This window comes from Xiphophorus hellerii, chromosome 20 (genome assembly GCF_003331165.1).
Source record: "Xiphophorus hellerii strain 12219 chromosome 20, Xiphophorus_hellerii-4.1, whole genome shotgun sequence".
NCBI lineage: Eukaryota > Metazoa > Chordata > Actinopteri > Cyprinodontiformes > Poeciliidae > Xiphophorus > Xiphophorus hellerii.
In genome coordinates, this window is record NC_045691.1 from 109257 (window position 1) to 132733 (window position 23477).

Here is a 23477-nt window from a genome sequence, read left to right on the forward strand (position 1 = left end):
CCTGACTAGAATAATTAGGTCATTAAGGCTCTGGAGAACTGATCTGCACAAGGAGGAGGTAATTAAGCCATTCATTCCAGCGTTTTTGTACCTGTGGCACATCTAAAAACTGCAGGACAGCGGCCCTCGAGGCCTGGAGTTTGACACCTGTGATCTACAGTGTCAAATGCAGAGCTCAGATCTAGAAGTAATAAAACTGCGACATTGCCTGAATCAACTGTTAAAAGAAGATCATTATACACTCGAAGTAAAGCTGTTTCAGTGCTATGAGCAGCTTTAAACCCAGACTGAAATTTCTCAGTTATATTATTGTCTTTTAAAACATTTCAAGCTGAATTAAAACAAATTTTTCAAGGACCTTAGATAAAAAAGGGAGTTTGGAAATGGGCCTAAAATTTGCTAGTACACTTGAGTCTAGATTAGGTTTTTAAAGAGGGGGTTTAACCACAGCATGTTTAAGTATTGATGGGACACAACCTGACTGCAATGAGGCATTTATCACCATTAAGAGTGAGAAAAATTTATTTTATTAGACGAGTATGAAGACAATCCAAAGGATAATTTAATAGCTGCAGGTGCTTAATAACTGAGGTCAGTTCATCTAAAGAAACTGGCTGAAAATTCTCCAGAATAGCTATGTATTGTGGCATTTCTTGAGAATCTAAATCTACCAGGGTATTCGAGCTTCTAAGAGCTACAATTTTTTCTGTGAAAAACTTGGAGAAAGCCTCACAAAGTTCAGCAGAGGCTAAAGGGCCAGATGTAATCGAGGGATTAACAATCCTATCCAGGACATTAAAAAGGACTTGAGGACCATGACTATTTGAAGCTAAGAGATTAATGAAATATTTAGATTTTGCTAATTTGATATTATTCTGATAATTAAATAAACTGTCTTTCAAAATTTCAAACGAAACCTGAAATTTATCTTTTTTCTACCTCCTCTCAGCACACCTACATTCCTGTCTGAGTGCACCAGTGGTTTCATTAAGCCACAGCTCTAAAAGTTTCTTTTTGTAGTTTTTATAGTTTTCAAGGGAGCTACCATGTTTAGAGCATTTGAACATGCATTGCTTAGATTTTAAATAAGAGTTTCAATATCAAGATTGCTATCAGGGAATACATTCCCTATTATTGTAATGTAACCTTATTGAAGTCTCACAAATCAGAAAAAGGTTTCACAAATTTCTAACATGGTTATAAATACTGTATTCTGCTATTAGAGCAGAATGATCCAGTGCTGGTTTGAAGAGTCTAGGTGTTGTAGTTTTGGAATTAGAGCAGTTCTGTTGTGACCGAGATCCAAAAAAGTGATGAAATCAACCTTTATTGAAGTTTCACAAATCAGAAAAAGATTTCACAAATCACAAAATGGTTCTAAATATTCTGCTATTAGTTGAGAATAACTTAGTCTGGGTTTGAAGGTGTTGTAGTTTTGGAATTAGAGCAGATCTCGTGTAAACAAGACCGAAAAAAAAGGGTGAAAATTGCCCTTTATTGCAGCTTCACAAATCAGAAAAAGGTTTCACAAATCCCAAACATGGCTCTAAATGTTCTGCAATGCAGGTTTGAAGAGTCTAGGTGTTGTAGTTTTTTAACTAGAGTCGATTAAAGATGCGGAAGGTACTGAAAAATTAAGTGGGCTCGCCCTTTAGCCATTTCCCGAATCAGAAGCTGGAATTGCTCCCTTTTTTAATCTAAGGTCCTTCAGCTTTGTGTTCTTTAAGGCAGTGTTTCCCAACCCTGGTCCTGCAGGCACACTGCTCTGCATGTTTTAGGTGTTCGGCACACAGCAAATTCTGCAGAGTTAAATCAACACTATGCCGAGTCTATTTGGTCCTTATCAGAATTGGTGTTAATTTAACTCTTTTCAAAGTTATTTCACCAAGAAAATGAGTAATTTTAACACTTGAAAGAGTTATAACTATAGTTGAAATAACTCTGTAAGAGTTAAATTAACACCAATTCTGATAAGGACCAAATAGACTCGGCATAGTGTTGATTTAACTCTGCAGAATTTGTTCGGTTTGCTTCAGTCCAGCTGATTTCAATTGATGACTGGTTAACAGACGTTTGCTTAACTGCAATCAGTTGAATCAGGCACATTAAAGCAGGGAAACCTCTAAAGCAGTGGTCCCCAACCCCAGGGCCGCGGACTGGTACAGGTCCGTGGACCAATTGGTACCGGGCCGCACAAGAAATAATTAAATATTTCCTTTTAATAATGTGAGTCTGGAGGAGCTTTTATTTTGAAAATCCTTTAACCGGATTCTCTCAGTTACGTCTTGCGCACCAACATTGAGCCCACAAGCAGCAAAATGAGTAATGAGTAAACAAATGTCTTTGGAAAGTTTCTTTGCGAAGGGAAAAGTCCCAGAGAAGAGACAGGAAAATGGATTTATCCCTTTAGATAATTCCCACATTCCAAGCCTGCTCTGCATGATATATCAACGGCTGGTTAATGAGGCAATGAAGCCTTCAAAGTCCTTCACCACATAGAGACCAAGCACCCTGTGCATAAGCAACGCTTCGGGTGACATTGTCTCTTATCACTCCCAGATGGGACCGTCTCGTTGCAGAAAAACAAGCTCAGGGCTCCCATTAATCGTTATTGTGAGTTAAAATTTTCATAAAAGTAAAATGTTCGTTTTTGTGGCGCATCTGTATCTTATTTTGAAGGGTTATGCAAATTGGTTAGAGACCACAGTCAGAGAGCATTAGGGCAGTGGTCGAGACTAAAGGAGAGGCGTAGAGCTTGTGAGTTTTAGGTCTGATTCACACGGGGCATGATTTAAGGATTGTCAGTCGATTTTCCAAACCACTGAGCTGATAAAAGTCCAACAGGTTTATCGGTTCATGTGTCCAGCCACATGGCAGGAGCAACACACCACACAAGAACCAATTCCACTCCCTATTCCTGAAGAAAATCCAGTAAAAACCCTAACATGAGTAAACCCTACTCATGTTGGGATTTTTACCCCAACATGATTAGGGATTGGGGTTTGTTATTCTATTGAATTTAGAATAACAAACATGTCCGACAATGTAGAAGCAATAGTGATAGTTTGTGGACTAATTTTAAGTGATAAAAGATATAACAAAAAGAAAAAAAAAACGTTGGGATAAAAGGCGGCGGGAGCAGCCACCTCTATTTGCTGCACTGTGCACTAACCGGACTCTCAGTTGTCAGCTGTTTGGAATTCCCCTCCGTTCTTACTCACCACACTTTCTGATTGGCTACCTGTCACATTCAACAGGTTGCGTTCTCGCTCCCAGTCAGGGAAAACCCCACAGGCTGTGATAAAAGGGCCAAGACAATATTAAATATGCCCGATTTTAGATGGGAGCGGTCTGACTTTCCACGTAACACACCACACACACAGGATAATCGTACGATTATCACAAGCAACAATCTTAGAACTCGGAATGTTCTAAGATTGTCATTAGGAGAAAATCGGGGCAAAAGATTGAAAATTGTGTCATGTGACCTCCTCCCCACCCGTCCCCCCGGGTGCAGTAACATTGCCCCAAGCCTTCACTGGTCCGCGGTGATAAAAAGGTTGGGGACCTTCTCTAAAACATGTAGGACAGTGTGCCTTGAGGACCAGGGTTGGGAAACACTGCTTTAAGGTCTTAGTGTTACTTAGTTTTGTTACTTTTTTATGTTTCTTGTGAAGAGCTCAATAGGATGGTGTTTACACCATCCTATTGATGGTGGATCAGTTGCTCGACAATCTGGCTCTGGTCTGCTCACTTGTTCCCATAAACTTGCTCTGTCAGGCTGAATACAGAAGTGATTCCATGGAAACAACACAGAAAGGCTCCTTTATTTTCCATCCATCTCCCCCCGGTAGTTTTAGGCTGATTCCTGAAAACATTTGCGAACTGGAAACACATCTTAACTTTATGGTGTGGTGTAACATTTTTTTAACTGTCAAATAGTGGAAGGTGTCAGTCTCCTCTGGAAACTGTTGCTGTGTTTATAAAATCCTCAGGGTTCACACAGTTTCCAGTGATCCCCCTCTGCTGTCTTTCAGAGGTTATTAGATAATTTATCTATCTAATAATCTCTGGTTCTGATCAAATAAAGGAAGGCAGGTTGGTTAATCAGATTTTTCACACATGTAAGCACCAACTCTCATTTAACCCCCTTTACTGTATATAAGTTAGATATCCCTTACTCAGCTATTCACATGTAAAATAGACATTTTTCAAAACATATCTAAACTATGCATCCCAATTTTGGCAGTGGTGGCGCAGGGGCAAAACACAATCCACATAATCCTTGGCGCGGATGTCATAGATTTGAGTTCCGGCCTGGTGATCTTTGCCGCATGTCTTCCCCTTTTCATTACCTTCTTTTCTGTCTAACAGCTCCAAATAAAGGCCAGTAGAGCCAATAAAAAAGAAATACGAAACCACACGCTGCTTCTCAAACTGACCAGAATAGTTACATCTTGCAGCTGACATGCAAAGTCACTCTGAGATGAAAAATGAGTGAAAACAAAGTTGAGACAAAGTTTTTAAAATATTTTTGCAATTTCTAAAGTTTTAAAAACTGATTTTTCCACTTAAGTGGAAAAATCAATTTTATATACAAGGGTAAGGATTTCATGGAAACAAGAATAAATAATTTAATAATAAAAGTTTTAAAATCCAAAGTAGAATTTAAATCCAGATAGGAACCAAAAAAAAAAAAAAAACAATCAGTGACTTGGAAGGTTGGCAACAATAGAAACTAAAGGTGAGCAAAATTTAAAAGAATATAAACCTTCAGAATATTTATACTCAAGGTTAAAGCGTAGGAATACTGATCTAAAAAAAACTTTTGTTTTGCACACTAAGAATAGCTTAGTGTAATTAGACAATTGAAGAGAGACAATAGAAATTCAGAAACAGTGACTTGGAGAAAAGGAAGTAAATACCACAAAGTGTACAAAACACACCAGCAAAGGAAAAAAAAGAATCTATTGAGAGAATCATTAACTTAAGAATCCTAATCTTTCATAAATGCAAAACCAATGAATAGTGCTGTAGCATATTATTTGTATCATGATATATATTTAAAATATTTGTATCATACTAATATTTTAGTATATAGTATAAGTAACACTATATATATTAATCATATTAATATATCATGTAGTAACATGATATATTAATATGATATATGTTATATCATATTGTCATATAATATGCTGTATCATATTATCTATATCTATCTTGATTATATATTTCATGTACTGAGCAACATGTGTGTCCTTAGGACTATCATTATATGCTTATTGTTATTTATTATTGTTGTTATTATTATGGAATGCTGGGTCAAACTACATTTCCTCCCTTTAGGGGATCAATAAAGTATTGTTATATCTATAGATTATTAAAACTGCACTGCATCCACTGCTGATGTTTACAATCGTTCTTAAAAATGATTAGTTGTAAAACAACATAAATCTTTCATTTCATTTTATCTTTACATTTAATGTTTTCTTTTATAATTAGGCTTGCAGAGTTTGCTTACCTGCCACTCTTGTATTTTTCTCTACCCCCTGCTTTTTGTTTTTGTTTAATGCTAATGTTGATTCTTTATCTTATTTACATTCAAATGACCTCACAGGTGGTACACCAATAAGAGGTAAGAATACCAGGTAAAGAAAAATCGGTTTATTCTCCCCTTCCTTTACCTTTATCCTCTTCATTTCAGTTTATCCTCATTACCTCCTTTCTGTCCTCATTCTTCATTCTGTCCTCACTTTAACACTTTCTTTGCATTCAGCAGACACCTTCTTTCCACTAGGTTTTTGGGAAGATTAAACAAAGGGAGGAGGTATGGAAATAAATACCTTTAACATAAATGTTAACAGAGTTCTAACAATAACAGCTAACCATATTTTCAAATCACTGTGATTTGATAAATAATACAAAATATACAGTAATTATACTGTGTATTTATTATACTTATCCTCTCAGGTTGTGGTCACACATACAGTGACTAAAAATGTCAAGTGTAAAATATTTAAAACAAACCAGTTGTCTTTTTTTCTTTACTACCACCTGCAATGTTGTGTTTGACTTTTCCAATTTTTAGAGTATAATGAAGTTTCTGACTTCAATTTTTCATTCACTGTTATGTACTGGGGTAAGATTTTCAAAGGTATTATTGAACTCAGTGTTTATTTATCTCAGTACTTGTTTATCAGTACTTGGCACTGTAGTTATTAAAACAAGTCTTTCCTTAATTCACAAAAATGAATAAAAAAAATAAACTCAACAACAAAAAGTAAATAAAACATGTTGACTGCTTAGACTATATAAGTTCACAATTAGCAGAAATGGCTAGTTCCTGGCATTTGTGCTAATGTGTCAGTTAACCTATTGGAGGTCTGTGGAAGAAGCTGCTTGCATGTGTGGCCTAAAGTTTGTAATGACATTGACCTGGAGAAAGGGCTAAGTGTATATACCGCTAGTATATGCCAATAGTGTGTACCATTGATTAGTTCTTCCCACTTTTTCTTTATAGTTACTTTTCAACTTGCTTTCTCATTGAATTCAATGAGAAAGTGTGTCCAAACTTTTGGTCTGTATTGAGTACAGACCAAAAGTTTGGACACACAGTTGTGTCCAAACTTTTGGTCTGTACTGTATATGCTATGCAGCATTTTTGCATTGTATTTAGAAATGTTAGTTTTAACTTAATCTTTCTCATGCCTCATTTAATTTTTGTGCCTCATGATAAATGAAATATTTATTATTATATCTGCATATAATAAAGAGTATTTAATTTATCATGTGTAAAGACACATTCTCACAAGTTTTTTTAGTGTGCACACTGCACAGAGATCCTGAGGTTCAATTGGTGATGTAGATATATTTTTACATTGTACAAACAGCAAAAGTTGCAGATAAAATCAAAATTTTCTCTGTAGAGTTGTGTTGGCTTTGATAGTTTTATGGAAACAATTGCCTCTCAGTGATGGACACTGATTTATCTCAAAGGTCTAAATAGTATTTTCTGTCTAAATAAGTCAGTGTTGAATGAGGTTTTTTGTAAAAGTGTATGAGGTGTATGTGCATAAAGAAGAGCCTCTTGGTGGAGTTAGTTAAGGAGTGTTCTCATTGTGTCAAACAAGAGAGCAATGTGTTTTAGGATTAGCCTTAGAATACATCCACAGATGTGGCTCCAATTAATTGAAATGTGTCAGTTAACTTATCGGAAGTCTGTGGAAGAAAACCCTAAAGGTTTGTCTTAAAATGTTCTGCCTTTTAAGACAATTAGCCCAAATGTATGTAAACCTTTGAATCTGATGAAAGTTAAAACAAATCTCTGCAAGAGTTTATTAAACTGCAGTTATCAAGCTTCCACCTCAGAGAGCAGCCACAATTGAATCAATTGAATTAAATTGTTTTACGAGCATTAGGTCCCTAAAGCCAGAACCAACAGAGTCTGTCGAATCTTCACCATGTTTTTTTTTTTTTTTTGCACAATAACTCCTGAATCTGATTTACTGGACATGTGTCCAAGAAAAATATATAAATTTAGTCACATTATTAAGACCTCAAAATGCCAAAATTATGTTCCTGCGTAATGTAGAGCACCTGATGCATGTAATTGTATCGTCTAAACTGACTGATTGTATTGACATCCCAGTTTAATGTACAGTCAGCTCAGCTTACAGCTGATTTTAAAAAGGCTTTTATTTTTATTACGATTTTGTTTTTCTTAATTTTAGATTTGTCTTGTTTTGTTGCTCTTTCAGTTCAATCTCCCAGACAGTTTTACTTATTGCAAAAATGTTTATTAACCTTAATCTTGTTAATCTCGTGTTATATCAGTTCAAGGTAACTTCAAGTCAAAGTCAAGTCAAACTTATTTATGAATATTTACTGCTACAAATGTGTGATTCAAAAGAAAAAAAAATCCCAAACCCAAACGTATCATTTCATATCTGCTTTATGAAATAATCATACTTAAGTAAAAACTGAGCCCTTGCTGTTCTAAAACAGCAAGGGACTTGCCTATACATCTTTTTTATTCATTTCTATTAATTGTGAAATATATTCATTTCTATTAATGAATATTAATAGAAATTAATATTTCACAAAAAAATGTGCATAAAAAATGAAAGAAAATCACCAATTATACTTCTGGCTCTAATATATAACTGTTTCACTCACATAAAATCCTACTGTTTTTGTAAGACTGAAATAATCTAAAACTTTGTCAAGTAAGTATTTCTTTTTGGTTCAAAAATAAATGAAAGTGTTCAGTGTTGTATGCCTTTCAGTGTGAGGATATCAATACAATCATTCAGTTTAGAAGATACAATTACATTCACCGGTTCAATGTTTGATAGGGGTTTTTAAGTCAGGTTTAAATTAATATCACATTACAATTTACAGTTTAATCACTATAAACTACTAGACTACTATGATAAGCTACTACAGAAAGTATTTTAGTCAGTATTTGGAAAAACTGACTAAAACACAAGCTATATTTTTTTAAAGCATTACGCTCAGTTTTTTCTTTAATGGATAAATAAAGTGAACATTTTTGTGGCTCTCTGAATGAGGTTAGGGTTAGGGTTAAGTTAGTCTGTTTGGTTGTACATAGTTTTCAAAACTTTAGTGGACTATAAGATGATACCTAATTTCTATTTGTTTTATTTCTTGATAATTGGTTCTAAAGTTTAGAGTATGTGACAATAAAACAAAGACATAATTTAAGGATGACAAACTACTGTGTTGTCATTCTCTGTACATTTGAGTAAAATTAAATTTCTCAAACTGTGGTCCCCTGACCTGTCATGATGGCGTTTAAGCTTTTGCCCACATGCAGAACACCACAGGGAACGGAAATCAGTTAAAGATTTCTTTTATTGAAGAAAACAAAGTAATGTGATATGGTGGGGATCCTGGGGTGGAGTCTGGAAGACAGCGGAAAACTGCGGAACAGGAGGAGATGGTGAGTTCGGGTCAAATGGGAAACGGGAGTTGCGATAGGAATAGATCGGTTCTTACTTGGGAAAGAATGATCACAATCAGGGAGGTAGTCTGTGGGTTCCAGGCTGAAGTCAACGGATCCGGCTTCCATAAACGAGCGGGATCCTAGGCAAGGAGGCTGCGGTGGAGGGCGGGCAGGAAAGTGATGACTTGACGGAGGTGGAGGTGAGGTCCGACTGCCAGCCAATGTCAACTGAGAATCTTGAGATCTGATGGGAGAGGTGAAAACGGGACTCGGGCAACCAGTGGGTACCGTCCACGGCGTCACGAGGAGGGCTTTAACCAAAAGGCCAGGATGGAAGCCACTCTGGAGAATCCAAATCGTCTCGAGGAGTAAACAATTCCTGAAGAGCACAGAGAACAACGAAGAGTTACTTAGAGGGAAAAAGCTCAGAGGACTAGCTCCGAGGGGCTCAGTTTACCAAGCAGGTAAAACACTCCGGCGTCGAAGTGCTGGCAGTCAGCTTCTTTAACCTCCAGAGGGGATGATGAGATGATGACCGCCAGGTGCGTAAAACCCATGGGCGCGCCTCCCAGGTAGACAGCCTCTGGCTCCATCTAGTGGGCCACAGTGATGCTACAGACTCACACCAGGAAGAGGGAAAAAGAAAAATAAAAAGGAAAAAAGGACCAAGATCCCCAGAACCCGACATGACCACTGGTAGTCAACGACCATTTACTTGCCGTCGAGCTCAAACTGCAACATGTACTGTTAGCTTACCAAATGACTATGTTTAAAAATAATGGAAAATCATTTTTAAAAATGATTTTAAAAATGACGTAAAACTACGTCTTGCTTAAAACCCGTAGTTTTAAGCAAACTGTCTTAAGTCCCAAGCTAAAGATGCCAGTGGAAAGAAAACATTGCCAAGACTTCTTATACGATCAAGTCTACAGGAATATTTTTCAGATTCTCAAGGTGACTTGCAGAACTTTTTTTAGCGTACCACAAATTTAAGTGTGCCTAGCCTGGGGCAGCAGCTATGCACACTGCCTTTATTTCAGGGTTTTATTTTGAAACCTGAAATAAAATTATTTGCTTTCTTTCTGCTGAAAGAACATTTTAGTTTCTTTTTTTTCAAAGCAATTCATGTATATTTTTCTTTTATTATGCCTGTAAACTACAAATAGCTCTAAATGTTATTTGTTGTGTTATTAATGCATACAACAATGGTACAAAAGAACTTATTTTTTTGATTTCCATGCGTTGACACCAGCCTATAATCCACTCAAGTGCCTTGAGTTTTGTCATGGCACATTTACAAAACAGCACCACTCTTCTCATTAGGCTGAACAAAGAAGACAACAATAAGTGAGTTAAAAGACTAATATTTTCATTTCAGTTTATATTTGTTAAAATGTTGTGTTCTTGTGGGGGTAATTTCAAGTTAGGTAGTCCAAGAACTTAATCCAATTGCTAACCCATTTGTGTTTGGGAAAGCTTTTAATAAGAAATATTTCTCAGAGACTACTACAAATTCTTTGGCACTGCAAAGTGGTGCAGTTTTCTTCTTCAGGAATTGTGAGGGTAACCCAACACGTAAACACATCTGTTGTTTCATATGTGGAAGAAGTTATGAATGAGTTCAGATTTGAGTGATTTATTTGCAGTTTTGGAGGAAAAATCTAAGTAAGTTCAGTAGTGAGCGCTCCTATTCCTCTTGTTTCCAGGTCTTGAGTTAAGTTTTTCTTATAACTGTGTAATAATCTACATTATGATCTTGTACAGCATAGAGGAATTATCAGTAGGCATCAAGCTATGTCACCTCCCACTCTACTGTGCATGTTGCCTGCAGAAAGAAAGCAAAACTGATATATAATTCTGTCTATAACTTACCACTGGGCTGCACAGTGGCGCAGTTGGTAGCACTATTGCCTTGCAGCAAGAATTTCCTGGGTTTGATTCCCGGCCCTGTGTCTTTCTGCATGGAGTTTGCATGTTCTCTTTGTGCATGCGTGGGTTCTCTCCGGGTACTCCGGCTTCCTCCCACAGTCCAAAAACATGACTGTTAGGTAATTGGTTAATCTCTCTAAATTCTCCCTAGGTATGAGTGTGTGTGTGTGTGTATGGTTGTTTGTCCTGTCTGTCTTTGTGTTGCCCTGCGACAGACTGGCGACCTGTCCAGGGTGACCTTTCGCCTGGAACGTTAGCTGGAGAGGCACCAGCACCTCCCGACCCCAATAGGGTGTTAGAAAATGGATGGATGGATATTATTCCACTGGCAGCCAATACATATGACTTGGCTATGAGTGGTGTCTCCTCCCACAGACGAGTCTGATATCTGCATCAGATGCTTTGCGTCATCTGCATCAGATGCAGATGTGATATCTGCGTCATCTGATGCAGATATCACAGGTTTTATTTTTAGTACAGTGTCTCTATACAATACACTGCCTCCTGTTGAACCTGGTGCACGTTTAAAGTCTGATGGCTTAATTTACCACCTGCCTAGATGACTGAAGTTGTATGTTCATTTTTCATGTAGTACATGGTTTTCACAAGTGACTTTCAGATGTGAATTTCATGGGAGGTAAGGGTGACCAAACACCGAAACACTCTTTGAAAACTAGCTTGTATTTTTATGTCACCTTGCTGGAAAAATTTAACTACAACAACATGAACTCAAAGTGAATGCTATTTGCGACCAAGGTAGGTAGAAATGATTGTACTACATTTGTTTTTTGCATGCTAAATATAAATTCTGTTTTTATGAAAATGTATAGTTTTTGGAAAAGTTCATGAAGTACGTCCTGTGGAAAAGCACTGGTGTGAATCTGAATCCCTTATTTTTTAAAGGGATTCTCATTGAGAACAGATCTTGCAAAATTGAACAAAATTGCTTTAATATTCCTAGTAATTAATATCCGGCCACTGAAGTTTGGGGCATTTTTTCTTATCACATGTATGTGATGTGTATGGGTCTTGCTTATTAATGCCAATTTGGCTTATTTTATCACATTGTGATGAATGTACTATGCTGACAAAACACTGGCTCATGTTAAAACAGCTAGTCTAAAGGCAGGCTGGCTCTTCCTGCAGTCATGTTTATACCGTAGTTACAAACAAAATAATCTCTGTATTTTCATTGTGATGTTCACTATATTTTTTTTACAATTTTGGAACCCTATGAGTGTGTATTTACTATTAGTAAGATTTGTTCTATAAATGGGCATTTATATGATTTTTGTCAAAAAAGGTATTATCCATGCATCCTAAGCAAATAATCAAACCATAATAATCTACTAAAAGCACAATAAGAAACTGAATCAATCATAAAATGTTCTGTGCCATATCAGCCTCAGGAGATGATTGAGGGATGAAGAGAGGTGGATATTGTTGGAAACCAGGCTCCTGTGGGGATTTTTTGTCGCCTGCTGCTTCCCTCTCCTTCCACTAGATGGTGCCAAGAGGCTGCTCTACCTGGAGGGTGTGACTGGGTTCTACACACCTATGATTTATCTAATCATCTAGGAGTATTTGAGGAGCACGCTGCCAGCACGTCGACGCCTGAGTGTTTGCCAGTTATGGTGTTTCCTTGTGACGCCTTGGAAATTCCCCTGTGAAGCGCGAGTCCTGGCTTTCTGGATCTCTCCCCTTGTGACGCCATGGATTGTTACATGCTGGTTGCCTGAGTCTCTTCTTCACATCTGCAGATATTCAATAAACTGTTCTTGAATTCCCAGCTGGCAGTCGGTTCTCTCTTCGTTCCTCCACACCTGAACTTACCTGTCCGCCCTCAAACGCAAGGCTCTCCATTCACCGTCAATCAACTCTCCGTTTCGACTTCTCTCTGGAACCTGGATCACCTCAAGAACCCTGCATGAGACCACAACCCCAAAAACCACAGTACCTCCCCTCCAGGCGGAACTACATCATCGCTCAAGTAAGATCATTCCTTTCTCCTCTGAAGTCCCATTCATCCGACTCACCTCGAACTCACCATCATTATTTTCATAGTGTAGATGACCCCGGCCTCCATTTTCTGGATGAGAACAACACATTCCTACATTTCATCATTGTTAAAATAAACTTTATCTGATTTTCTATTCTCCTGAAGTGTGTTCTGTATGTGGGCTAAACGACTTGAACCCAACATGACAGATATCTGGTTCTTCTAGGTTCTGACTGGTCTGCAGTGTTTCTCTCCTGATCCATTCTGTCTGATAAAATATATATACTTTACTTAGTATTTTTTAGATGTAAAAACATCCATCCATTTTCTTATACCTTTGTCCCCTAGTGGGGTCGGGAGGTGCTGGTGCCAATCTCCAGCTAATGTTACCGGCCCCAGACCTAGGGGGAATCTGGGCCGGCACAAGCGATGCACAGGCAGGATGCGCTGTGGATCTGTGAATGATGAGGAACAGACACGTTAATACGTTGTGCCTTGCTCTGCTGGCAGCGATTTATTATTGACTCCAACAGTCTTAAACATTCAGTCATTCCATTTAAACACAAATATCAAACTATCCTTGCTTTGACAATATCACAAAACATCATAACATTGGGATAGTATTCATGTCAAAATACACTGTCATAGTCTTTCACTTCAAAACAGCTCAAAATACAATCGACCTCTTGGTTTGCAATATTGTTAATAACCTGAGTAATACAAACAAATACTCTTTTGTAAAATAAAGTAAAGTGCAACATAATAACCCACTACGTGTGTCTGTCTCTGAGTGTATATGTCATTCATTGCAAAATAAACTTAATGTTCATCAAAATAATAACTTCCCATCACCAAAGACAGTAATAACTCTAATGCCCATTCATACCTTCAGCCATTGGCTCAGATACAAAAAGTAAACGTAAAACGAATATGATGTTCTCTTTCCCACTGTTACATGCTCGTACTTTGCTTCCGCTTCCTGATTGTTTATTTTTGTTTTATTGTTGGCACCTTTGACGGTTCACCGGTGGGGGGCGGGGCTTAGCCAGCCCAGGTGTTTTAGTTGGGCTGGTGGCGCACCTGAAAAATGATGAGTGATGGTGGCGTGTGAAAAAGCTGCGGTAGCAGCGGAGTTCGACAAAGAAAAAAATTGATTAAAACGGTGCGGGAAGGCTCTGGGAAAAGAGTACCTTCACCTCGGGACGGATCCACCCAGAGGGGAGCGTCGGAAGTTTTGGCCGGGAGGAAGTTTATCTTCGGTTGTTTGGATTTGTTTATTTATTTTTTTTTGTTTTGAAAACCGGCTGGACGCTAGGACTTTAGGCACCGGGGAAGTTACACGCCTGCCAAGACCAACCACCATTGAAATCACCAGAAGTGCGGATGTTTTAAGGAAAAGAGAAAAGAAAACTATATATATATATATCTACATATTTAAAGACAAAGAAAATATAAAAACTATTAAACAAAACGCCTGACGTATGAGGAATCGCGAGGGCTGGCCTTCTCCATGGATGAGTTCTGGATTGAGGAACGTAACCTACGGATTGGACGTTTAAGGTAAGCCCCACCACAATGTGTGTTCCGTCAGGTGCCTTTTTGTTTCTTTTTCTCGGTTTCTTTTGGTTGGAAAACATTACGCACTTAATGTTGCGGCCCCTCTTCCCCGTAATCTGTATAAAGGAACTAAGAACGAGCCAGGGTTCTAATTTTATGGCGGGAGTTTTTCAAGCTGTGATGAAAGAGCTAGGGATTAAACATTTCAAGTCATCTGTGTACCATCCACAGTCACAGGGGGCATTGGAACGATACCATCAGACTCTTAAGTCCATGATCAGGACCTACTGTGTGGATCAGCTTGGTGAGTGGGACAAAAGTGTTCCGTTTCTATTGTTTGCTATTCGCGACTCTGTTTGTGAATCTACAGGCTTTACTCCATTTGAGTTGGTCTATGGACATGAAGTGAGGGGTCCCTTGAAGTTGGTCAAAGAGAAATTTCTGGCTGAAGAACCTGACAGAAATGTTTTGGATTATGTTTGTGAGTTTAAGGAGCGCTTGAAAGCAGCTTGTACTCTGGCTAAAGGACAATTACAACAAACACAAAGAAAGATGAAGAGCCATTTTGATCAGAAAGCCGTTTTTAGAACATTTGCAGTTGGGGATAAAGTGTTGGTACTTTTGCCCATTCGAGGTGACCCTCTGCAAGCAAAATTTTCTGGACCATATATAATTAAGGAAAAAGTGGGTGAAGTAAACTATGTTGTATCTACACCAGATAGGAGAAAGTCGACACGTTTGTGCCATGTGAATCTGATTAAGCCTTATTATGAACGGAATGCACCATCATCTGTAGCTGTGTGTGTTGTTCATCATGTCCAGGAGGAAGAAAGGGATTCAGTTGAACTGGATTGTTTGGGTCCTAAGGATCTTAAGTTGGCGAATAGTGCAGTGTTGGCTGATCCGGAGAAGTTCCTGAGTCATTTAACTGCTCAACAACAAAATGATGTGATGACTCTTCTGAAGAAGTTTTCTACACTATTTGGTGACTCACCAGGTTTAACCTCTTTAACGGAGCATGATATAGATGTTGGTGTTTCTCCTCCAGTTAAACAACATCCATATAGAGTAAATCCTGATAAGATGGATAAAATTAGAGAGGAGGTGAAATACATGTTACAACATGACATCATTGAGCCAAGTATGAGTGAGTGGAGCTCTCCTGTAGTGGTAGTTCCAAAACCTGATGGTTCTATTCGACTTTGTGTTGACTACCGAAAAGTTAACACTTTAACTAAGTCTGATTCTTTTCCAATCCCTAGAATTGAGGATTGTATTGATCGGATTGGTATGGCCAAGTTCGTTTCAAAGTTTGACCTTCTGAAGGGATACTGGCAAGTTCCTTTGTCCGAGCGAGCCAAGGAAATCTCTGCCTTTTGTACAACTGATGGCTTATACCAGTTTAAGGTGCTGCCTTTTGGGGTTAAAAATGCTCCTGCGTCTTTCCAGAGGTTAATGACTCGAGTCACAGAAGGTTTGTTGAACTGTACAGTTTATATTGATGATGTAGTATTATATGCTGACACTTGGGAACAGCACATGGAAGAGATGAGACGCTTCTTTGAGAGATTAAAAGAGGCTGGACTTGTTATCAACTTGCCAAAAAGTGAGATAGGCAAGGCTGCCATAACCTACCTTGGGCATGTGGTAGGACGAGGCGAAGTTCGACCTCGTGCTGCTAAAGTGCAAGCTATAGCTCAGATGCCAGCTCCAAAAAATAAGAAGGAACTTATGAGATTTCTTGGAATGGCTGGGTTCTATCGAAAATTTGTCCCAAATTTTGCTACAGTGGCTTCACCTTTAACTGATCTTTTACGGAAATCTGAAAAGTTTGTGTGGACAGATTCTTGTACAATGGCATTTGAACAACTTAAGGCCATTTTGTCCTGTGAACCTATCCTAACAGCTCCCAGTTTTTCCTTGCCATTTAAGCTAGTTATCGATGCTTGTGATGTAGGGGTAGGAGCTGTACTCTTACAAGAAGATAATTTGGGGGTAGACCGGCCTGTTGCTTACTTTTCCAAGAAATTAAATCCGCATCAGCGTAGATATTCCACTATAGAAAAGGAGGCTCTGGCTCTAGTACTTGCCATTCAGCATTTTGAGATCTACGCGTCAAGTGGGGCACACTTTGTTAAAGTGTACACTGATCATAACCCACTTACTTTTTTGGAGAAGTTTAAGATGAAAAATCAGCGAATTTTTCGGTGGGGCTTGATATTACAACCTTATAATCTTGTGATAGAGCACATTGCAGGGAAAGATAATGTAATTGCAGATGTTTTGTCAAGAATATGAGAGGTCGAAACTGTAGGACGTTTATTGGATTATAAAATAAAAACAAACAAAAAAAAAAATATATATATATATATAATTTTTTTTTTGTTTAGGGGGGGAAGTGTTACATGCTCGTACTTTGCTTCCGCTTCCTGATTGTTTATTTTTGTTTTATTGTTGGCACCTTTGACGGTTCACCGGTGGGGGGCGGGGCTTAGCCAGCCCAGGTGTTTTAGTTGGGCTGGTGGCGCACCTGAAAAATGATGAGTGATGGTGGCGTGTGAAAAAGCTGCGGTAGCAGCGGAGTTCGACAAAGAAAAAAATTGATTAAAACGGTGCGGGAAGGCTCTGGGAAAAGAGTACCTTCACCTCGGGACGGATCCACCCAGAGGGGAGCGTCGGAAGTTTTGGCCGGGAGGAAGTTTATCTTCGTTTGTTTGGATTTGTTTATTTATTTTTTTTTGTTTTGAAAACCGGCTGGACGCTAGGACTTTAAGCACCGGGGAAGTTACACGCCTGCCAAGACCAACCACCATTGAAATCACCAGAGGTGCGGATGTTTTAAGGAAAAGAGAAAAGAAAACTATATATATATATCTACATATTTAAAGACAAAGACAATATAAAAACTATTAAACAAAACGCCTGACGTATGAGGAATCGCGAGGGCTGGCCTTCTCCATGGATGAGTTCTGGATTGAGGAACGTAACCTACGGATTGGACGTTTAAGGTAAGCCCCACCACACTGTGTGTTCCGTCAGGTGCCTTTTTGTTTCTTTTTCTCGGTTTCTTTTGGTTGGAAAACATTACGCACTTAATGTTGCGGCCTCTCTTCCCCGTAATCTGTATAAAGGAACTAAGAACGAGCCAGGGTGAGGGTAGCGGGTCGTAACACCACGCACATCTGTACATCCCATGTGCTCTCTGTAATCAAGCCCTTAAAGAACTACTAACGGTAGCCATTATTCGACTCGACAAAACAAAACAAATACTTATCAGAACCCGGATCAAGTTCTCTCAAAATGTCACAGACAGTTCACATTACTTTCAATATCTTTAAGAATGTTTAGGAATAGTTATAAATAGTACCTGTGAATGATGAGGAACAGACACGTTAATACGTTGTGCCTTGCTCTGCTGGCAGCGATTTATTATTGACTGCGCATGCGCGGGCAGAGACTATAGAAGTTTCCTCGTTTGTTCATTCACTCACAGTAGCGCCCTCTACTGACTAGGTAGTTATTGACATGAGTCAGTTAATGTTAGACAGTTGTTCTAATCATCTTAAAATAATCTTTTCAAAAATGGGGGTGTCTGTTTTAGTAACACATTAATTTCTAGATCCACTACACTAACGCTCAGGCGAGAGGTGGGGTTCACCCTGGACAGGTCGCCAGACTGTCGATGTAAAAACAATACATATAAAAAATACATAAACATCTGTAGATTGTTTAGTTTTTATAAATTTTAAGAAAATATTAAAGTCGCCATCTTGTTTATGCTGCGATGCATTCTGGGTAAATGATGTCTAAAGGTCCAACTGCTCTAGCTCCATCCAGCCAAAACAGAGATGAGTAATGTCATTAAGCCTTTTCAGTTTGAACCAAAGCGTGTTAAAATTAATGGCAATGTAGAAATTATGAGAGGTAATGAAGGTGAGGAAAACAAGGAGGGGAAGAGGACAGAAATGGCCATAGGAACTGGTGTTTGCTGCTGCTGCCACCCAGCTACATAAATGAAATAATGAATGACATGTACCTCTGTTTGATCCGGTAAGTGTGTAACAGGTCCGCTAACAGCTGTTCAGGGTCTGGCGTTGGTCCAGTCAGATCAGTGGTTTCAGTACCAGAGGTTGTATAGCTCTATCAGCCTTTCAAAAAGCTTCCAGCTCTGCCTATCTCAGCATGACGGCAAGCATTTATTTTTAGCTCCTTAAGGTCACAATCACTTGTTAGAGCTTTTGTCAGCTTTGCTCATACAAATGACTCAAAGTCTTCTGGAAAGAAATGTTGAGGGCACAAATGTAGGTCCTTCAGAAGTTGTGTTGGGCTCCTGCTCTCTCCCACTGCGCTCTTCTTTTTTTCATGTGATCCAGATTCACCTCACTGTTTTTTGTTTTGTTATGAAGCCTAGGCGTAAATTCAAACTGAAAGACTCTCCAGCCTCACCTGTATCATGCAATTGCAGCATCATCTGCCGTCAGCCTATCAGCATCGGACCATGCCCTGTCTTCACCAATCACTGATCAAGCTCCTGTTTATAACGACCCTCAGCCACGACCCGCTCTCTAGCCGTACTCAACCCATTCATCTGCACGCCACAGCTTCTCATCTAATCCTTTTCTTCGAGATTTCCTGTACTTCCACCTCTCATCCTGTTGGCATTAGAGCTACTTAGCCGAGTGCTCGGTCTCCGTTTTCCCCTCTTGACACTCCTCAGATGCAAGAGAATTTCTCTCGACCCTGGCCTCGAATCATCTCAAGTAGCCTTTTCCGCCACTCTCTCTCCTCACCGGGATTCATTGTCTCTTCCTCCTTGGCCGCCTCCTCCATGGTCCATCTCCGGCAGGTGGACCCATAATCCCACTGTCTTCGTCTTTGGGTTGACCTTCCTTGCTTCAGGCCCGGCACGTTGCCGTTCCTTCCCAGCTTTCGTTCATCATCTCTCCATTCCACCACCATTATTCATCGCATCACCTTTCCACCAGTTCCCCGCTCTGGTTCAGACACATCAACAGCTTCTCTCACTTCCACACAGCTGCTGTCCGCCCACTCATCAGCACCTCGGGCTATTGGGGTAAGACGTAGCCTTCACATGTCTCATTCATTTTTTGCAACGCTAGAAAATACAGGAACTTTTAATTAATCTATCCCCTCCCCAAACTTGTAGGCCCAATTTGCATGCATTACTCAGGCTGCGCTTCAAACTCTTCAGGACTTTAACTGAATGAATGAATAAATAAATTAATAAAAAGTAGCATCCCTCCCAGTGGTGAGCGCAAGGTGAATCGCCAGGCTCTATTTTTACAGCGTCTCACACACAGTAACATCCTCCGTTATTTACTGTTATCAAGCCCCCAATAGATTCCTTCTTGAGCTTTATTTATGCACCGGACTTCCTTCTCCCTTTTCCCAGTCCCTCTCAATTTGAGCTGCCGTGTGGATTCAGGCTTATTCACATAGAGGGATTATTCATTCGTAAAAACAGTAGACGTATGCGCACCCAGCTACAGAAGAGCCGGGCAGGCTAACGTTCATGGGTTGTCATGGTTACGCATTTACCATCTGCTTCACCATTGGTAACTTTTCGTCAGTCAGTGCACTACAGCTGTCTTTCACTGCGTGATAATATAAGTCATGCTACCAATTGACATTAGTGAATGAGATGTGTATTAATGACCCATTAGAATTAAATGCAGGCGAGTTGATAAATGGGGTGGAGAGTATGCAAAGGTCAAATAAAATACTATAATTTCTTTCTAGTTGGTAAAAACTGGAGAGAAAGCGATCATGTAGCTGCATTCATTGAGGCAGTTGATAAAGTAAGCTTTCTGAAATTCAGCCGTTTGAAGTGGAAGTAGTGCAAGATACAGAGACGCTGTGCTAAAAATAACCTGACATTTAGTATGCCGCAAAGCCGTTTGCAATTGTGCGCTGGCTGAAGAGAGGTGATCTGTGCTGACTATGAGTTGTAAATTATATGATTAGCCTAATTGTGACTCGTACCTCAGTTATGAAGGCGACATGCGCTGTAGAGTAGCTGCCGACGGATCGTGAAGTTGGTTAGGGTTAGGTGCCCTCCATGGCACATCTCGGTACAAGTCAGTTCAAGTGTTTTCACCAATCATCCAATCATCGTTTAACATCAAATTTTGTTCAGTGTCCTATTCACTGGATGAATCAGCGTGGCCGGCTCTGAGCCAAAACCCACCTTCAACCTCAACACCTGCTCCACCAAAGAAAAACAAACAAGCAGCTGCAACCAAAACGGTTCCACCGACCCCGCTCCCAAGGACAGAGCGACCAGCCCAAGCCTCAAAACATTCTGACTCTGTGGGAATCCCACTGAAAAACAGATTTTCTGTACTCCAGCCTGAGCCTCTGAGTGAAACCTCGCTTTCAAACATCAACAATGAGGCAAGTCTAACACATCCACCCCCCAAAGCCCCAAAGGACAAAGCGGCTACCAGGAAAACGAAAGGTATGCCAAAAGTGCTTATTGTTGGAGATGAGGCAGTAAATGGAATCAGTCACGTTTGCAATCCCAAGAAAACGAGAGTGATTTCTTTTCCTGGTGACACTGTATCTGATTTAACTCGTAAAGTTCTTTCGCTAACCGCTAATCAGCCAGATATTGAGTCCTTAGACAACTAAGGCATGTTGGAGCCAACGATGTGGCAAAGCAGAAATCTGAGATTCTGAAAAAGGACTTTAATATTCTTCTGAACACTATGGGAAAGTTAAAAATGAAGTTATTTCTCAGTGGTCCAATTCCATCACCTCAATGGGGAGACGAAAAACACTCCAGGCTGGACATGATAAACAAATGGCTGATTAAAAGCTGCTCTGCCAGCTCAGTGACCTTCATCGATAACCTCTGGATCTATGGCAGCGCTTTCACCTTTTTGGAAGAGGCGGACGCAATCTTAATAAACATGGGATAAAGCTGCTCACTGCAAATCTTTTTCACTTTATCAACAAGGACAGCAACGTGATCATCGCTTCAGAAGAACAGGCTCAAGAATTTCTGACTAGGAAGAAACCTTATCAGGAACAAAAACAAGCTGATACAACATCGACTGAAGACGGAGTGACTGGTTCCCTTCCTCCTTCCCCCCTCCCTCTCTGCTCACCCACTCATTCACAGGATTCACAAGATACACATGGAGAAATGTCTTCTGGACCAGAGTTTCTTAAATTTACAGATGGAATGAATCAACAGGTTGTACTTGGGACGTCTCTCCTTAGCGCTCACGTAGCAGACCTCACTTCATTTAAGCCACCTGACTCTAACGTCCCAGAGGATCCATCACTCTGCATTTCTGAGGTCTGAGGCCGGGGTCCAGACTTTATCTTTACACCCTTCTTGCTCCAGAATGTGTCTGGCCCCCCGGCACTGCAGAACTGGACATTACCTGTCCGGATCACTACAAGAAAAAGTGATCCAAGAAACAGAAACATAAAATACAGGGGACCTAATTCAAACATCAGACTGTTCCCCTGCCTAAAGGAACCCAGACTGAAGAACTCTTGGCCTCCAAGTCACTTAAACTAGCTCTTTTAAATACAAGATCTCTCTGTGCTAAAGCTCTATTAATTAATGATTTCATCACTGAGCATAATATCGATGTTATGTTTCTGACAGAAACATGGTTAAATGATAATAATGAATCGATCGTACTAATTGAATCTGCGCCTCCTAACTACAATTTCTTCAGTGAGAATAGAAAACACAAAAAAGGAGGAGGTGTGGAGGAGGCTTCAATATTTAAGAATACCATAAATTGTAGTAAAATCTCTTTGGGTCACTTCACCTCTTTTGAGTATCTTGGAATTGAAGTTAAAGGCCACAAACAAACTTTGACAGTAACTCTATACAAAACTCCAACTTTTGTGGAAAATTTCTTTACTGACTTGAATGAACTTCTATCTCTTATATGTATTGATTATGATTGTTTAATAATTGTCGGTGATTTCAACATTCATGTTGACAACCCCCAAGACAGAGAGGCAAAAAAGCTCGCTAATATTTTAGAGACTTTTGGTCTAACACAACATATCAAACAAGCAACACACACTCAAGGACCTGGTTATCAGTAAGGGTGTGAATATTTCCAATCTCTCTGTAACTGATGTCGCATTGTCTGATCACTTCGCTGTTATCTTTGAAAGTTCTTTATCTTTTAACCCACTTATACAAACAGCAACCATCACAAAACGTTCTCTCACTGAAAACACAGCAGAAACATTTAATCAAATCTACTCTTCTTCCTCACCCTTAAGCTGTAATGATGTAGATACGTTGGTAAATGATTTTCAGTCTAAAGTTTCAGATATTATTGATTCCATTGCCCCAATTAAAATGAAGGTTGTGTCTGGTAAAAAGAAATCTCCATAGAGGAATGCACAAACAGTTAGATCTGCAAGACAACTCTGCCGTAGGGCAGAACGAAAATGGCGTAAAACTCAACTCCACATTCATTGTGACATATATAAAGAAAGACTACGTAACTATCATTTAACACTAAGACATGCAAGAGAGGCTTTCTTTGCAGATGTCATAAACAAAAACATTAACAATGCTCGAACTTTATTTGCAACAGTAGACAGAATCACAAACTCTCCTGTGATGTTGCCGCCTGAATTCCAATGTATTGCACCCTGCAACCAGTTTTCCTGCTTCTTTTCTAAGAAAATTCAAAAAATCAGGGCATTAATCTGTGCATCCACTATAAAGTCACTACCAATGCTGTGCCCAAACAAAACAAATACAGGAAAAATGACCCAATTTCAACTACTTAATTATAAAACCCTACAGGAAATTATAAGTCAACTAAGCTCTAGTTCCTGCTGTTTGGATGTTTTACCCACACATTTCTTTAAGAAAAATCCTGCCTGTTATTGCTGCTGATCTGATCCAAATAGTAAACTCATCGCTCTCGTCAGGCGTTTTCCCCCAGGCTTTGAAAACAGCAGTAATCAAACCACTTATAAAAAAGAACAATCTGGACAAATCACTAATACAGA

At 39.3% G+C, this 23477-nt stretch overlaps 1 protein-coding gene and 2 long non-coding RNA genes across 3 annotated transcripts in view; 1 reads left to right on the forward strand and 2 right to left on the reverse strand.

Moving 5' to 3' along the window:
• Window positions 1-23477, forward strand: part of LOC116710338 (receptor-type tyrosine-protein phosphatase F-like) — a 174559-nt gene that overhangs the window by 40099 nt on the left and 110983 nt on the right. The window contains exon 6 of the mRNA XM_032549336.1: window positions 5621-5638. Within this exon, the coding sequence (XP_032405227.1) occupies window positions 5621-5638 (18 nt within the window). The remainder of the gene's footprint in view (window positions 1-5620; window positions 5639-23477) is intronic.
• On the reverse strand, window positions 8880-9486 carry LOC116710606 (uncharacterized). The gene is made up of 3 exons (XR_004337106.1): window positions 9426-9486; window positions 9022-9347; window positions 8880-8927 (listed from the first exon to the last, which is right to left on the reverse strand). It is a non-coding gene; the product is annotated as an uncharacterized LOC116710606 (long non-coding RNA).
• On the reverse strand, window positions 13381-17750 carry LOC116710609 (uncharacterized). Its single transcript, XR_004337109.1, has 2 exons — window positions 17625-17750; window positions 13381-13844 (listed from the first exon to the last, which is right to left on the reverse strand). It is a non-coding gene; the product is annotated as an uncharacterized LOC116710609 (long non-coding RNA).